The sequence below is a fragment of the Solanum lycopersicum genome, chromosome 6 (assembly GCF_036512215.1).
Source record: "Solanum lycopersicum chromosome 6, SLM_r2.1".
NCBI classification, from domain to species: domain Eukaryota; kingdom Viridiplantae; phylum Streptophyta; class Magnoliopsida; order Solanales; family Solanaceae; genus Solanum; species Solanum lycopersicum.
Window position 1 is genome coordinate 45222578 of NC_090805.1, and position 16809 is coordinate 45239386.

The window sequence follows — 16809 nt, forward strand, 5'->3', positions numbered from 1 at the left end:
ACATGACTCAGCCGGATGGTTTCCAAGTTCCAGGGAAGGAAAATCACGTCTGCAAGTTGAAGAAGTCCTTATATGGACTTAAGCAGTCTCCAAGGCAGTGGTATAAAAGGTTTGACAGCTATATGGTGAAGTTGGGCTATACTCGGAGCTCATATGATTGTTGTGTCTACTACAATAGGCTCAATGATGATTCATTCATCTATCTGGTGCTTTATGTAGATGATATGTTGATAGCTGCAAAGAAGAAGTATGACATTCAGAAGCTGAAGGGTTTACTTAGTGCTGAGTTTGAGATGAAGGATCTGGGAGCCGCTCGGAAGATTTTAGGGATGGAGATCATTAGAGACAGAGAGAGAAGGAAACTTTTCTTGTCACAGAGAAGCTACATTCAGAAGGTCTTGGCAAGGTTTGGCATGTCTTCATCTAAGCCCATTGATACCCCCAGTGCTGCCAATATCCATCTCACTGCCATGTTCGCTCCACAGTCAGAAGAAGAGAAGGAGTATATGTCACGAGTCCCTTATGCCAGTGCCGTAGGAAGTTTGATGTATGCTATGGTCTGTACAAGGCCAGATTTAGCACATGCAGTCAGTGTAGTGAGCAGATTCATGGGACAACCAGGGAGAGAACATTGGCAGGCTGTGAAGAGAATTTTCTAGTACCTTAGAGGTACATCTGACGTTGGTCTCATTTATGGAGGTGATACTCAGTGCTTGGTTACTGGCTATTCTGATTCAGACTATGCTGGAAATGTTGACACAAGAAGATCGATGACTGGCTATGTGTTTACCCTTGGAGGATCTGTCGTCAGTTGGAAGGCAACTTTGCAACCTACAGTGACTTTGTCTACTACGGAAGCGGAGTACATGGCCTTGACAGAGGCTGCAAAAGAAGGGATTTGGTTGAAAGGGCTGGTTAGTGATCTTGGTCTGCATCATGATCAGGCTACGGTGTATTGTGACAGTTTGAGCGCAATTTGTCTAGCCAAGGATCAAGTCCATCATGAGAGAACCAAGCATATTGACGTAAGGTATCATTTTCTGAGAAGTGAGAAGAGAATCAAGGTGAAGAAAGTAGGAACTGCTGATAATCCTGCTGATATGTTCACAAAGCCGGTTCCACAGAGCAAGTTTCAACACTGTTTGGACTTGCTCAACATCAGAAGCTGTTAATTGCCCTGTGGGGCAACTCTGAGGAAGAGGGGGAGGCCTGACACTATCATAGTGCGTCTGAAGAATCTGTTCGGAGAATTCAAGTCAAGGTGGAGATTTGTTGAATGCCTTGAATCGGACCCGCTACAAACAGAAAGGACGGGGGTCTCGCTATGGCAAACCCTATTTTGTAATTCTGTTTTTGCCTCTCCATAATAAAAACTGCTCCCTCTCTTCCCGTGGACGTAGCCAATTTATTGGTGAACCACGTAAATCTGTTGTCTTGTTTTTCGCGTTTATATATTTTCTCGTATTATCTCAAATTCCGCACAACAAACCCAAATCGAAGCATCAAAAGACACTTCTCAAGAAGACCAACAAATTGAAAAATCTCAATTTTATTTAATTATTTTTGATAAACAAATTGAAAAATCTCAATCGTATTTTTTTTTTTTGAAAAAGAAATGATAAAAACGTAAATTAATGATAAAACTATATGACTCTTTTGTCATTGGAATATGTACCTGAGAAAGAAGACCACACATTATAATAATTTTATATTCTCTTGGTCCAATATTAAGCTTTTAAACTAAAATATTCAGCCACTCGCCTACCAATCTGTAGAAAAAAAAAAGATTAATTTAATTCAAAATAAACATCACTAAAATTTTCCCTAATATAATAAACAAAAAGCATAAGCTTGCTCATGATCACGATAGCCAAAAAAATAACAACTTACTGCTCCCTTTTGATTTTTAGAGTGAATTCGAACCTAAGAATCTCTAATTTATTTATATATTCGGAAATTAATTTTTAAAGCAATATTTTAGATAATTTGTGATACTCTTTCTATTTTTAAAGGCTGTTTTAATAAAAAATAAATTTCAAATCAAATAGTGTCACGGTGAAGGTAACTAATTTAGAAACAACAAAAAAATATCAGCAGTGTTTGTGTTTATCAATGCTTTTGTCGTTGTCTATAAAGTGGCAAAAGCCACAGCAAACACAAATTGCTTAGCATCTTTTGGTTTAGTTGATGCAGCAGAGAGGTAGAATTAGTAATTGTAAATCAAGGTCCTTTTCTAGATCTCGTCTTGCTGTTGAAGGTTCTTAACCTCTTCAGCTTCTATCATGGCTGCCATTGCTCCAGGTAATCAATGTTCTCGCTCTTTTCAACGTGATATCAGAACAAGCAAATGTCTCTATCACCAGAGTATCCGTATCGGGTTCATCTGAACTAATACTTTTGACGTGGAACATAAACAAGTTCAATGCTGAGAAATTTTAAAATTGAATTCATAACACTTAACAAAAGATATATTTCTCTGTAATTGTAGCAAAGTTAATGTGTCATCTATTTAATTATTATGTTTTTTTAGATGAGAGGAGTGCACTAAACAGTTTTAACATTTTGTTTGAATTGGACATTTTAATGTGTTGTGTGTAGAGGTAGGAGAAGAGCGTGAGATTCAAAAGAGTTATTGGATGGAGCAAACTAGTGAACTCAATTTGGAGGCAATGATGCGTGATTCTGCAGCATCTGATCTTGACAAAGAGGATAGGCCTGAGGTATATATATTTATGTGCGCGCTTCTTTCTGTATAAATTGTTCCTTGTTGAAATTATAGTTTCAGACTTAATTGAGTGTGAAACCTTATTAATCTACACCGCTTTATTATGGTAAGATTTGTGGTAAGAAAATGTATTGGGTAATACACTCAACTATTGAGATTTGTCATGTACGTAGGTGCTTTCACTGCTCCCTTCATATGAAGGTAAATCCGTGTTGGAATTGGGTGCTGGTATTGGCCGTTTCACTGGGGACTTAGCCGAGAAGGCTGGGGAGCTTGTAGCAGTGGACTTTATTGAAGAAGTGACTAAGAAGGTTTTGTGGCTTTTTTTACTTTGGGGCCTTTGATTATAGGAACCGGTGAATGAGTTGGTTCTATCTATGATTCACTTGTTGTTGCTTTATTTTTAGATAATATGGTGACAAATCAAGTGAATAGGCTTTTATATACTTGCTTATCGATTTGTTTGCTTCGTTGCAGAATGAAAGTATCAACGGGCACCACAAGAATGTCAAGTTTGTGTGTGCTGATGTGACTTCACCAGATTTGACGGTTTTACCTGAATCAGTGGACTTGATATTTTCTAACTGGCTACTGATGTATCTTTCCAACGAAGAGGTAACATCTTCCTGCTTCCTACACGAAAATGTCAATAAGGTTGCACATAATACAAAAATTTTATAACCAGGAAGTTATTTCTATGCTCAAATCCAGGAGGCATGACACGATGCCTAGGCGGACTCCTGCTAATTAAATGCCTATTGTGTAAAAGAAGTATGGAAGACACACACTAAACTATGTCAATAACACAGGATATTTGAATTGACATGATTCATCAATATCTTTTTAATATAATGTCCGAGAACTTCAACGTAGTGTCTGCAGCATCTAACAGTGACATGCATATATGATCATCAAAATGCAGCCTCTTTGCCAGATCATGCTTGCGGTAGGAAGGCTTAAAACAAAATAGTGTTGTATAGGTTATACCGTTCAATAATCCACCACCATCCCATAGTTTTTGAGTTTCATCCCTTTAGAAAACTTGAGAATTTGAGTAAAATTTTTCAGAACAAGCCAACATTCTAGAGTCATTAGACTACTTTCCAAATGTGGATAAAGAACATCTATTATGGATGATGATTATGGAAAAATGAATGTCTTAGGATCTCCCTTGCTCTTCATACATATGTCTTCTATTTCTTATTTAACTGATTACTATTTAACATTTCAAACTACTTTTTTTTCCATTTTTTGCAGGTTCAGGACCTTGCGGAGAGAATGATCAAATGGTTGAAAGTTGGTGGCTATATATTTTTTAGAGAGACATGCTTCCATCAATCAGGAGACCACAAGGGAAAGAACAACCCAACCCACTATCGAGAGCCTCGATTTTATACAAAGGTCATTCTCAAAAGTGTTCTTTTCATTCACACTCAAAAATTAACGCATGAGTGACTAGAGCTTTACATTAATTCTATGTGTAGTGTGATCTTTTCTTTTTTGATCAGCTTAAACTACTTGATTCTGTTGTTTGATTATCTTCTTCTTCTGATCTTAACTTAATGCAGGTTTTCCAAGAATGTACTTTAAAGGATGATGCTGGAAAATCATATGAACTTTCTCTTATTGGTTATAAGTGCATTGAAACTTATGTAAAAAACAAAAAGAATCAAAATGAGGTAAGACTTTGCCATCATCATTACACTTCTATAAGTTACTATTCACATGACGATAAAATTAATGTGTTCTTGCTGCTTGCAACTTGCAGATTTGCTGGATATGGCAGAAGGTTCATTCCGAGGATGACAGGGGATTCCAGCATTTCTTGGACACTGTTCAGTACAAGTCTAATGGTATACTGAGATATGAACGTGTGTTCGGGGCAGGCTTTGTCAGCACAGGAGGAATTGGTATGCCTCTTGGATTATCACTTTATGCAATAAACTATAGGATCTTTAGTTTGCTTCTTTGGATTATCACTGTGGTTAGGGCTTGTACACATGGTTCTTCAAACATTTCTGTTTACGAGTTCTGTTCCTTCTTTCCAAAAACAATAATTTAGTGCAGAAGTAAACTGATATTTGGTTTTTCTGTATTTGTTCTTGAACAGACACCACCAAAGAATTCGTTGCCATGATGGATCTTCAGCCTGGCGAAAAGGTCCTTGACGTTGGCTGTGGCATTGGAGGAGGTGACTTTTACATGGCTGAGAAGTATGATGTTCATGTTGTAGGCATTGATCTTTCAGTTAACATGATCACATTGGCTTTTGAACGTGCTATTGGGCGCAAATGCGCGGTTGAATTTGAGGTTGCTGATTGCACGGTGAAAACATATCCTGAAGAATCATTCGATGTGATATACAGCCGGGACACTATCCTGCACATCCAGGTAATTAGCAGTCTCTCATTTCATTTTCTTGGTTGTGCTGCACCTGCTCTAAAGTCATATGTTTGACCTTCAACATTACATTGTCACAATTGTTCCTCGTCCTAACGGTTGAATAATTATCGAGTGTTTGCAGGACAAGCCTGCATTATTCAGATCTTTCTATAAGTGGCTGAAGCCTGGAGGCAGAGTCCTCATAAGCGATTACTGCAAAAAGGCAGGACCAGCTTCCGAAGACTTTGCAGCGTATATCAAACAAAGAGGCTACGATTTACATGATGTTGAAGCATATGGACAGGTAAACATTTACCCCATACAATGAATGTGTACCCAATCCTCTTTCTTTGCATGACAATGCTACTTTATAATTTCACATCATAGATGCTTAGAGATGCTGGTTTCAACGAAGTTATTGCTGATGATCGAACTGAGCAGGTATGTTTTTCTTTCTTTGTTTTGGATTTAAGTTATACACACTGACAGTATAAAACACTATCAGCATGTAGTCAGCTTAGTTATCTTTTTTACATCACATTTCAACTTAAAACTCGTATTCTTTCGCTTGGAAGAGAGTGATGATATGCACCTAAAATGTCTATTACTTTCCTTGCAGTTCATGCAAGTTCTCCAGAAAGAGTTGGATACTGTGGAGAATGAAAGAGAGTTATTTATCCAAGAATTTTCTGAAGTGAGTGCATTGTCATATAAGTATAATTGAAATGTCTAATGATTGATTTTATCTTATTTTGCTTCTATTTTTGTGTATACACAGCAAGACTACAATGATATAGTTGGAGGTTGGAAGGCCAAGCTAGTTAGAAGTTCATCTGGTGAGCAGAGATGGGGTTTGTTCTTTGCCAAGAAAAATTGATGTGTGTTATTGTGTACTGTTGTTTCATTGAAGATAATAAAAATGATTTAAGTTTGATGTTGTAATGATTCGAGGCTCTACCCTATGTAGACCCCATTTATAGGATTACACTGGCTATGTTGTTTATTTTAATGATTCCTACTCTGTCGGTTTAATGTAATATGTGAGTTGGTTAAGATCATGTTATTAATAAAAGTTTGTCATAAAGATTTAAATGCCTTTAGAAATTTAAATTTCATATATTTGATTCTGTAAATTTTTCTTATATTATTAGTGTGTTTTAATTTGTTGTAACAAGTAGCCTATCTAATTTTCTAGGTCATTTGACAATGTAAAATTATTTTTACAAATGCTAAAGCTCGAATCCAAGAACTTTTAATTATTTGATAAACAATATATCACTTTCCTCTTGATTAACATCATCGATACAAGTAGTATTGGTAGTGAAAAATATTTTTCAGAATAAAAACATACTAAATATTAATTAACATATATATCAGCAAAAATGGAAGTATTAGAGGTTAATAATATGCTAGTATATCTCTCACGAGTCGTGCCTTTTCCGGTGCAATTTTTTTTGTTTGATATCCATATTGAAACCTAACTAAATTCAATTCGCACTGAGAAGTTTTACTTTGGAGGGTAAAATACACTCCCTAACAAAGACGACTCTATAGACTATATGGCAAAAGACTCAAACCTGAGATCTTTGATCATAGTAGACTAGGTTGTGTTAAAACTTAAAACTTTGCTATAGTCGTACGTCCTCGGATTAAATCCACCTGTAATATTGAAGGTCCAATAATTTATTTTAATTTAAAAATTATTGTAGAAATAAAAATTTTCTTCGATAGAATGTTCAGATCATTATGCGACATTTTAATCAAATGTCTTGCAACATAATCAAAGCTAATGATCATAATCTATGTCCTCTATCACAATCTTTATATTTATTTCCTCTATCAATACTATATGCTTCTTAAATATTATTCTGCACGCTTAAAACTATAACATTTAAAATATGAACTACACAAAATTGAGTATATCAAGATTATGAATGAGTCTGATTATAACTATAATATTTAAATATAATGATATTTTATTGAAGCTTTAGGTTGTGTTCCTCCACTAATTATATAGAAGAGTTTAGATGAAGTAAGATATTTTCTCTAGTTCATAGTTGATGATTTATTATGCAATTATGGAGTCGTCGGTTTCGTCAACTCTTTTAACTTAAAAAGGTCGCAACACGTCCTACACACGCCTCACTCACTTCCAACTTGTCACACAGTCCCCACATCCCTCTCTTGTCCATATATTTAATGTAAACGAATAGATTTAAATAACATAAAATATATAATAATCTAAATTTATTTATCCTTCGAAATGTATTGTTGATCATCCATATGGTCTATGGATGACCTAGAATTTATTTTCGTCAATGTCTTCTGAGTCGAGATTTATATTGTTTAGAGTTGCTATATGATTTACAAATATTTTTTAATTTTTTTGGGGGGTGGGGGTGGTTGTCTTCATGACCTAAACAAAATCATTTATTAGTTTATCTCCGTTTTGATAAAAGATACTCCCCCTCCATTTATTTGATGCTCAATTCTTTTTTAAAAAACAATTGTGACATTCATTCATATATAATCACTAAATTTCAACTAAGGATCTTTAGGACAACAGTTATTTTATGGAAATTTAACATCATAAATAATACATATAATCTCTTGACCTGAGGTATCCGTAAGTTTTATATATTAAAAAACAACTACTTAAGCACTTTGACGTAACTTTAACATCTGTTCAAACTGTAAATTAAAGATACTACTTTAAAATGACGAATTACGTTTAGAAAAACAAATTCAAAATGAAACAGACAAAAGCTACCGACTCATATAATTTAACTTAACTAAATTTGTGTTTTTTATTTAATTTCTCATTGGGTGCTCCATACTCTCTTCAACTCTACTCAATTTGAATTTGCACGAAAAAATGTGTTGGGTAATTTATATGAGACTCAAACACAAAATATCTAAAATAATAATATATCATAGATTTCATAAATGAATTTGTGGGTTCCTTATAAGATATAGGTAGATTTTATTTCAACTTTTGTGAGGCAATAAGTTTGTTTCAATAGACCCTATTTCAAAATAAATATAATTCGAACATCATATAAAAAAATTTATAGTAAAATAACATGTTATTATAAAATAAATATTTTTTTCATTTTAAAAAGATTGATCTTATTTTTTTTTTAGATTGTTTTAAAAAGAATGATCTCTTTTTTTAGCAACATTTTAATTTCAGCTTTTCACGTGATATGTTTAAAGCCACAAAATCAAATAGCAATTTTATACATTTGATCAAACTATAAACTCTATGCCAAGTCAAACCAGATCATTCTTTGTGAAACAGAAGGAATACGTAGTATATGTACTAACTAATAAGTATTACTTTCTTTATTCTACTTTATGTGATACTTTTCTCATTTTTTTTAAAAAAAATAATTTAAATTTGATTCATAATTTGTCCATGCAATCTTTAATTTTTTAAAATAAAATTTATATGGTAAACTAAGTAAAATATATTATAAGACATAATAATATTAAAAAATGTATAAAAGTTTTATGATAGAATTTTTTTTTATAGATAAAATTTATCTGCATCTAATATTTACATTAAGCTAATACATGCATATTATGTATTAAAATTTATATCTTATTTTATTTCATTAAATCGTTCCAAACCGTAATATTTTAATGTAAACACTTTGAAATAAAAAATAATATTTTAAAAAGACAAATTAAATCCGTTGGGTTCAACTGGTCACGAGTAATGAGCTCTCTATCTCTAACCCTGCACCTCTCATTCTCTCTCTATATAACTTCCCTACATAAATCTCCCTCCATTTCTGTAACGCATTTTCTCTATTCTCTCCATTTTTCTCACACACAATCGGAAAAAATGGCTACCGAAGGTCCCAAGCCCTGCGTTTACCTTCAAGACATGGAAGAAGTGAAAAAAGTATTCGCACGCTTCGACGCGAATGGCGACGGCATGATCTCCGGCGACGAACTTTCCGGCGTACTGAAAGCCCTAGGATCCGACACTTCGCCGGAAGAAGTTGCACGTATGATGGCCGAAATTGATACCGATAAGGACGGTTGCATTAACCTAGATGAATTTGCAGATTTTTGCAAAAACGACGAATCCGTCGACGGCGGCGCTAAGGAACTGAAGGAAGCGTTTGATCTTTACGATCAGGATCATAACGGAAGGATTTCTGCTACGGAACTTCATCAGATCCTGAACCGCTTGGGCCAGAATTGTACCCTTCAGGATTGTACCAGAATGATCACGTCCGTTGATGCAAACGGTGACGGTTACGTTTGCTTTGAAGAGTTTAAGAAGATGATGGGTAATAAATAAATCATTTTATCGTAAGTTTTACAGTTATTTGAGTGGCTGATAACGGTGGGGTACACCGGATATTTGTGCGTCCTCCTGTAGTGTATAACTTTGTGGTCTAATAAATAGCAAGACCTTAGCTTTCCATCGCCTTTTATTTTGTACGTAGATCTCGTTCATTTTAATTTATGTGATAATTTTTATTTGTGTTAATTAATGAAGAAGTTTTGAAGGTAAATTAGTTTATCATTTAAAATTATATGAAAAAATGATATAAGGTGGATGAGCTTGTTTTCTTGAAATGAGTTTAAGCTTCGAATAAAATAATGGTTAAAAAAAGAAAAGAAGAGAGGAAAAAACTATATAAATAATGTCTCAAGCTTCTCACGCTCCATTAATATAAATATTTTTTATTTTTCAAATTAACTTAATAGTTCAATTTTCAGAATGATTCGAAATTACCTTCCATATGTTCTTTCAGCTTTTACAAAAATAACAACTCTATCAACAGTAGCGCTAAGGAATTGAAGGAGGCTTTTGATCTTTACTATCAGAATCATAACAAGAAATTTTTGCTATGAAACGTCAAATTCTAAATTTAAACTTGAATTTAAAATTTTTAATTAAAAAGAAACAATTTTATTCACTCCGTCGTTGATCGATTAGCTTAAAGAGTAGCTGTCATAAAAAGTGATTGGTTCCCACAAAACAAAATTTTGTGTTCAAAAAATTTGATGTAAAGACCATTTTCACAAGTATGTCTGCCACTTTATTTGACTCTTTGAAAGCTCACTTACCTTCAACACCACTAAAAGTCACCAAAAAAATTTCAATGGAAGAATGGTTCCATTTTATTGAAGTTTTACATAAAGATATTGAACAATTCTTTTACAATAAAAAGTTATTAGACATCGATCTAAGTATCATATAACATGGAAGTCTCCAGCTCAAATTATTGGGCCATCCCGAAGGGTAAATATCTCTATTATTTTATAGGATAAATAACAAAAATCTCACCTTTAAGTTCTCTTATTACCATTATTCCCTATTAGTTTTATAAATTTTCAAAATTCATCATTTTCACGTATCAAATTAATGTATCAGTGCATCAAATTAATGTATATATATCTCGCGCATCAGATTAGCGTATCATGTATGAAATGTATATCAAATTAGTATATCATGTATAAAATGTAATATATATCTTACTTAACGATTAATGTATCTCGCGCAACAGATTAATATATCAACACTTATATTGTTGTATCAATTTGAAATTTTTTTATAATTATATACTCATAGAGGACAAATGATAATTTTACCTTAAAATTGTATGATTTCTGTTATTTACCCTTTTTCTTTTCTAATAAGTTCTGTAATAGGAGGCAAAAATGAGGGACCTTTTGATTACAAATCTCTTTTAAGTGAATTTTTGTTATAATTTAATATAACATTAATTGATCTTTTTTTTCACTATAAAAATAATTTAGTAAATTTAATTAGTGCAATAAAATAAAAATCCAAGAACTTACTCCAGAAATTCTTATTTGCTAATAATTTGTTAAATTATGCAAAAAAAGGTTTAAATTAACCAACTCACGAAGCCAAAAAAAGGGAAATAATTTATTATTTTCTCCGTCTCCAATTAACAATCGTTTTAGCTCCAAAAAGTTGTACCAAAAAAATCATCACTTAAGCAATAAAAATTAACAATTGCTTTTAATTATAATCATAAAATTACAAAAGTATTTACCTTTTTTAAGCAACTTAAAAACGGTAGGAGTAACACGTACCAAGGGACTATTTGGTCATGCGATCTGATATCATGATATGAAATCATAATGTAGAATCATAAAATGAAATTAAAGTTTTGTTTGAACATGTGATATGAAAATTTTATTTTATACCGTTCATTCAACTCGTTTACTCTTCAAAATTATTATAGTTACACTGAGTGTGTCCTTGCCTTAATCTCATATTTGCATAGCTTTTTAAAAATCAAGAATTGTAGATCCATAGAGAAGATTAGTGATGTTACTTTTTAACTAATTTTTAAAAAATTAATTAATTTAGTTTTTAATTTTTTTGTTGGTTTACTTGATTTTTATATAATAGTTTATCACTCATTATATTTCAGCGTTCAAATTATGGAATAGTTAAAATTTAATACATTTTTATTTTTGTCTTTGCAAAGTTTATGTTTGCATGTTCCTAATGTCTTGCTTAGTGTCTTTGCTACAAGTATATATACATAAGTCCAATCACAAAACAAGACCCCACTCTAATCAGTGGCGGAGTCAGAAATTTATTAAAAGGTATCTAAAAATAGCAACTTGTTATGTTAAAAGTGTCTAAAATAGATTATTTAATTATTTCATATATCATTTTATTTATATATATACTAATTTTTTTCCGATGAAGAGTTTGTCCAATGGTTACGCCACTGCCACTCTTGCCCAAGACCTAACCTAGCCCAAATTCCATCTAAAGTTGCCTTAGTCAAAAAAAATTTCAGTTACTATTTAATATAATTTATACTAAATAGCATATACAATAAGTAAAATTCGAGATAGCAATAAATTTAAGGCAAATTATAAAAATCACATACTTTTATAACAAAATTACAATCTATCTCTTAAAAGTTTTAATTACAGAAATCACTCAAAATCGATACAATAATATAAGCGCTGATACATTAATCTGATGCGCGAGATACATCAATCGTTAAGTAATATACACTACATTTTATACATGATACGCTAATCTGATAAATATTTTATACATGATACACTAATCCGATGCGCGATGCCCATTTTATACATGAGACACTAATTTGATGCGCGAGATACACTAATCTGATGTGCGAAAATAAGGAATTTTAGAAATTTGTAAAACTTATAGGGAACAATGATAATAAGTAAACTAAAAGGTGGATTTATGTAATTAATCCATGAACCTAAGAAATAAGGCTTAATAAAGACTAACAAAAATATTAAGTAGATAAAGAGTTTACGATATTTAATTTCGTATGATGATAACATGAATTACATACCTCATATAATAAGGATTCGTGTTTGTTAACATCAATATCAATTGAACCCGAATTTGTATAGGAATCCATTATTGCTACAGCAATGTCTGGCCTTTGAGTATTAAGTGCTTTCTAACAAAAACGATTTTATACTGTATCAATTATTTTAATACTTAGGTATGACAGTTAGTATTGATGCATTTGGAAATATTGATTGTTCGTTGCTATTTTGATAATTTGCAAGCTTAAAGATTAAGACTCCTTTAATATTTAAAATTCATGTTATCATATATTTTAGTACTCCACAACTATAGTATATTAGCTCTCCTTAAACTTTAATACCTCTTAGGAGTATCATATATTTCAAAACTCTTCAATTATTATTATTATTATTATAGGAATCCATTATTTCTTCAACTATAAAATATGTCCCCTTGAGTCTTAAAATTTTTCAGGATTCTCTTACAAACAAAATCATTCAAGAATAATTTATAATTAGATATGGCTGGACGTTGTTGTCTAATTATACAAGGTTGTGTTAAACTTTTGATGATCGCATTTTATTTGTTGGTTGAAATATTTGTAATCAGTTTCATGTGTTACGTTGCATTCAAACCGCCAACATGTTTGCCAGACGAGATTCAAGTATTCATCAAATTTTGTGCAATCTCACTTCTTGTAAGATTTAGCATCGTTTGTATTTGGGAATGCTATCGATTGAGAAACTAAATATATGTATTTGCAAGCTTCAAGTATGAACAATATATAGACATGTTACTTCATTTTTTTTTTGGTTATGATTTTTCTAGGTTGGTTTAATTTGATTTTCATGCAGTAGTTTATTTTTGTTATGTGGGAATTACCATTAGTTTCTTTTTCTTGCAAGTTGAATATTTGAAGTTCTCTTGACTACATCAATACACCTCCTTAAATGTATAACTAAATAATATGGCACAAATGTCACCTCCTCAAGATATATATATATATATATATATATATATATATATATATATATATATATATATATATATATATATATATATATATATATATATATATATATCGGAAGTATGCTCTTACGGAAACACTTTAGTTCTTCATCAACAAGCCAAGAATGTAAAACTTTGTTGTCGTGTTTGATCTTAGAGTGCTTGTATAGATTTTGTCATATTGTATGACGGAATATCAATTATAGTGTCTTTCAATTTCAAAACTAATTAATTAAACTCTAATTAAAGAGTGAAGACCCAAAGTCATCCTACATTTAGGTCTACCGAATCCGAGAATTTGAGCCGCTGCTCGCGGGCCATGCCATCGCAAGGTGTGTGGGACGTAAGAGCGGCTTTTGGAACCTAGTTTATATTTATATTTGAACAAATATTGTTGAAAAAATTATATTTTAATATAACGTATTCATAATATATAAAATACAAATTTACATACCGGTTCAGTTCAGGTGTGTACTCGATTCAATACTTGGTTTTGGAATATATGTCACTAAAAAAGTTGTAGAGTTGGTCGTCTTTTATATCGAGTTGTCTCATTGTGCCATAATCGGAGAGAAAACTCCTTTAATAAGGAAAAGGGAATCCTATGAGTTGGATTGCTCGTATATCCGGGACAAATCCTGTTTGAAATGGATGGTATGAATCTGTCAAATGTTGGACAAGCCGCTCTCTAGATCTCTTCCAAGCATAATGTTCAAATACCAGATCCACCTCTATTTCGGAGATGTTAATGTCACTATAGTTACTGACTTTTGGACATCAACCCTACCAACAAGACTAGTTTGTGCACTAATAGTAGAGCAGAACAAGTAAAAATTGAACAAGCAGAATATTCATGAATTTTATAAAGATTGTTGCAACCTATGAATCATATAACAAATAAAGTTGCAGAAAAATTCTTAGTAGAAGATTGAAGTTTTACCAGCTTAGCTCTTATTGGGAAAGATTGCGACTGTACAGCGGAAACTCTAAAAGGAATATAGTTTTGAACCATGAAGGAAGCTTTCCATATAATCCAGGGGGCAGCAAAATGAGAGGGCTGAAACAATTCAGTTTAAAATTCATTGTTACCTTTAATTTAATCTTACAATCAGTGAAACGATCCAGTGAGCGATTATGAACTGACCTTGTCGTATCCTTATAGATTATATATTCAGCTACATTTCCGTATTTCTTGTCTGCTGATTCCTGTTATAAGTAGCAGTTAAATTGTATAACAGACATACTCAGATGGGGATGTTAAGAGATAGAACCAACAAGTCAATGATATCACCTCAAGCAAGGGAATGCCACTAACGAAAAGCAGCAGCAACGTTAAGAACACTGGTCCAAGCACAACAAGCCATTCAGCACCCTCCAGCACAGGCGTTGATGCCACAAATATTCCCCACCATAGAAAGATCTGAAGATATTATACGGATCAAAACCTTCAATGTGCTAATGTAGTGCTTGTGTATGCACCGAATCCAACATATTTAGTCCAGAGGATGTCAAATTCAGAAACACGAATTGAAAGTATAACCTCGCCAAAATAGTTTGGATGCCGTGAATACTTCCAAAGTCCAACATTGCACCACTTTCCTCTGTTCTCTGGGGAGTTTTTGAATGTTAACTTTTGTTGGTCAGAAGCGATCTCAACTGATATTCCGATAGACCACATAATCCAACCAATGATGTCTACCGTCTGAACAGATGGTTGGTGGTCACTTGCATTAACAACTGTCACTGGTAAACTCACAGTCCACACCCAGATTGCCTGTAATATAAATTAAACTATAAAAATCTCATCCTGCTGTAAGCATTAGCCCGCGATCAGATGCAAGATAATGTGGTATATCTTATGGTTTGGAAAAGGAAAATGAACCTGAAATAGCCAAAATATTGCCAGTTTCCCCAGATTATCACGCTTATCATCAAAACGTCTATCCTCGCCCCATTGTAATATCCTGAATAGAACAAAAAAGTATAATCTTAAGAGGCTATAACAAGGTTCTAATATGAAATGGGCAATAGTCCCTTTCTCAAGCTAAACATATGACATATAATAGATTGGTGTTTTTACCTCATTAATAGAAATAGCCCCAGTCGAAGGCCCCATATCACGACAAACACAGACAAAACCACCTGAAAGAGACTTCAAACTATTTGAGCCGCCTCTCTAACTCAGCTATAAACTTTATGGGCACGTTTTATTATGTAATTAAGCTCATTCTTGATCCAAATATGCACAAAATGCCACCAACATGTGCATCAAAACTTATAAAAAAACTGACTCATTTAGAACAAGCAATTCTCAAAGTGAAGCATGGAAGTGCTAGTTGAAGGTAAAATTCACTTACCTGTCGAAAATTCCATGAACCTTTTAGTATCAAAGTTAATACTGCAAGCACAATGAAATTTGTACCTCCTGTATGCAGATGAAAAAAAATGACACACAGCAGTATTAGTAATAGATTGGTTCGTGATTTGGCTGCTTTTTTAGCAGTACCATTTTTGAACCACGAATATAATATAACTGGCTATGTAAAAAGGCTTCATACATAATCAACCACTTAAACTTGTCTGTATACGCCAGTGATCATGTTTTAGTCGAACATCTCAACTCCTAATGAAGTATTTCAACTAGACATTTTAGTCGAACAACTAAACTCCCAATGAAGTATTTCAACTGGACATTTTTTGTTCAAATTAAATATATTATTTCTTTTACTTATACACAATTACTAACAGGTGAAAACCCAGAAATTTACTAAATATGTAATAAACCTTATTTGGGAATTCAAATTTGACAAGAAGTGAAGGCAAATAATTTACCTGCGAAATCTGTGACTTTATCAAATTTGAGGAGTGCTGTGATTATAAAAAAGATTAATTGGTAAACCACCTGCAACAATTATTTTTGTTTGTGAATTATGAGAAAGAAATAATAACAAAAAAAAAGAGAGCTATTTTTACTTACTGTAACAATGGCGGTTAGGCCCAAGAAATGGGAGTCGATAACTGTCCCCATTCACAAAAAATTCCTTTCTTCTGTGTTAATTTTTTTTAATAAAATGAAAGGGGCTTAGTACTATACCATATGTACTACGTCACCACTAGTATTGTCCTCTCATATTTGTGTGGTGTAGGATTTTTTTTCAACCTTTTGACTTACATTTTGATTCCTTTCTTGTTTATCAATCTAACTAGGTATATCAATTTTGATTCTTCTTTCAAATGATGACAATACTAGTCAAAAGGGTAAATGGTTTTTTGACAATTGTCTCGCGGAGCGTATAAATGACGGGTTCAACTAAATTCAATATAAAACGAGCTCAACGCTAAAATATTTAAAATTAAAATCATAAAGTTTAGATCTTAAATATAGTCT

General features: G+C 32.6%; 3 protein-coding genes across 5 annotated transcripts; 2 read left to right on the plus strand and 1 right to left on the minus strand.

Annotated features, from left to right (window-relative positions):
* The first annotated feature begins 1857 nt into the window (after window positions 1-1857).
* LOC101246730 (phosphoethanolamine N-methyltransferase) lies at window positions 1858-6199 on the plus strand. The gene is made up of 12 exons (XM_004241594.5): window positions 1858-2301; window positions 2599-2720; window positions 2899-3036; window positions 3203-3340; window positions 3983-4126; window positions 4294-4404; window positions 4494-4635; window positions 4836-5116; window positions 5250-5411; window positions 5495-5548; window positions 5727-5801; window positions 5886-6199. The coding sequence occupies exons 1-12, from the start codon at window positions 2283-2285 to the stop codon at window positions 5982-5984; spliced, it is 1485 nt and encodes a 494-aa protein (XP_004241642.1). The 5' UTR covers window positions 1858-2282; the 3' UTR covers window positions 5985-6199.
* Window positions 6200-8696: 2497 nt separating this feature from the next.
* On the plus strand, window positions 8697-9639 carry LOC101253387 (calcium-binding allergen Ole e 8). The gene has a single exon (XM_004241618.5). It carries the CDS (start codon window positions 8829-8831, stop codon window positions 9420-9422), a length of 594 nt encoding a protein of 197 aa, XP_004241666.2. The 5' UTR covers window positions 8697-8828; the 3' UTR covers window positions 9423-9639.
* A 4173-nt stretch (window positions 9640-13812) lies between these two features.
* LOC101250128 (uncharacterized) lies at window positions 13813-16605 on the minus strand. Of its 3 annotated transcripts, none has more exons than XM_010324322.4 (10): window positions 16399-16605; window positions 16254-16323; window positions 15779-15846; window positions 15502-15563; window positions 15304-15385; window positions 14962-15195; window positions 14713-14841; window positions 14566-14627; window positions 14362-14478; window positions 13813-14059 (listed from the first exon to the last, which is right to left on the minus strand). In XM_010324322.4, the coding sequence occupies exons 1-9, from the start codon at window positions 16447-16449 to the stop codon at window positions 14373-14375; spliced, it is 864 nt and encodes a 287-aa protein (XP_010322624.1). In that variant the 5' UTR covers window positions 16450-16605; the 3' UTR covers window positions 13813-14059; window positions 14362-14372. The 3 variants fall into 3 exon arrangements, with proteins under 3 accessions (XP_010322624.1, XP_010322625.1, XP_004241655.1); XM_010324323.4 differs by having other exon boundaries at window positions 13813-14152; XM_004241607.5 differs by lacking the exon at window positions 13813-14059 and having other exon boundaries at window positions 14256-14478.
* Window positions 16606-16809: the final 204 nt, after the last annotated feature.

Coding starts and splice junctions, on each gene's coding strand:
- LOC101246730 (XM_004241594.5), top strand. Junction 4,405..4,493: donor ACAAAAAGAATCAAAATGAG/GTAAGACTTTGC, acceptor TGCAACTTGCAG/ATTTGCTGGATATGGCAGAA. Junction 4,636..4,835: donor TGTCAGCACAGGAGGAATTG/GTATGCCTCTTG, acceptor GTTCTTGAACAG/ACACCACCAAAGAATTCGTT.
- LOC101253387 (XM_004241618.5), top strand. CDS start 8,829: ATGAGCTCTCTATCTCTAACCCTGCACCTCTCATTCTCTCTCTATATA.
- LOC101250128 (XM_010324322.4), bottom strand. CDS start 16,449: ATGGGGACAGTTATCGACTCCCATTTCTTGGGCCTAACCGCCATTGTT. Junction 15,196..15,303: donor CAATATTTTGGCTATTTCAG/GTTCATTTTCCT, acceptor TTTATATTACAG/GCAATCTGGGTGTGGACTGT. Junction 14,842..14,961: donor ATCCAAACTATTTTGGCGAG/GTTATACTTTCA, acceptor TAATATCTTCAG/ATCTTTCTATGGTGGGGAAT.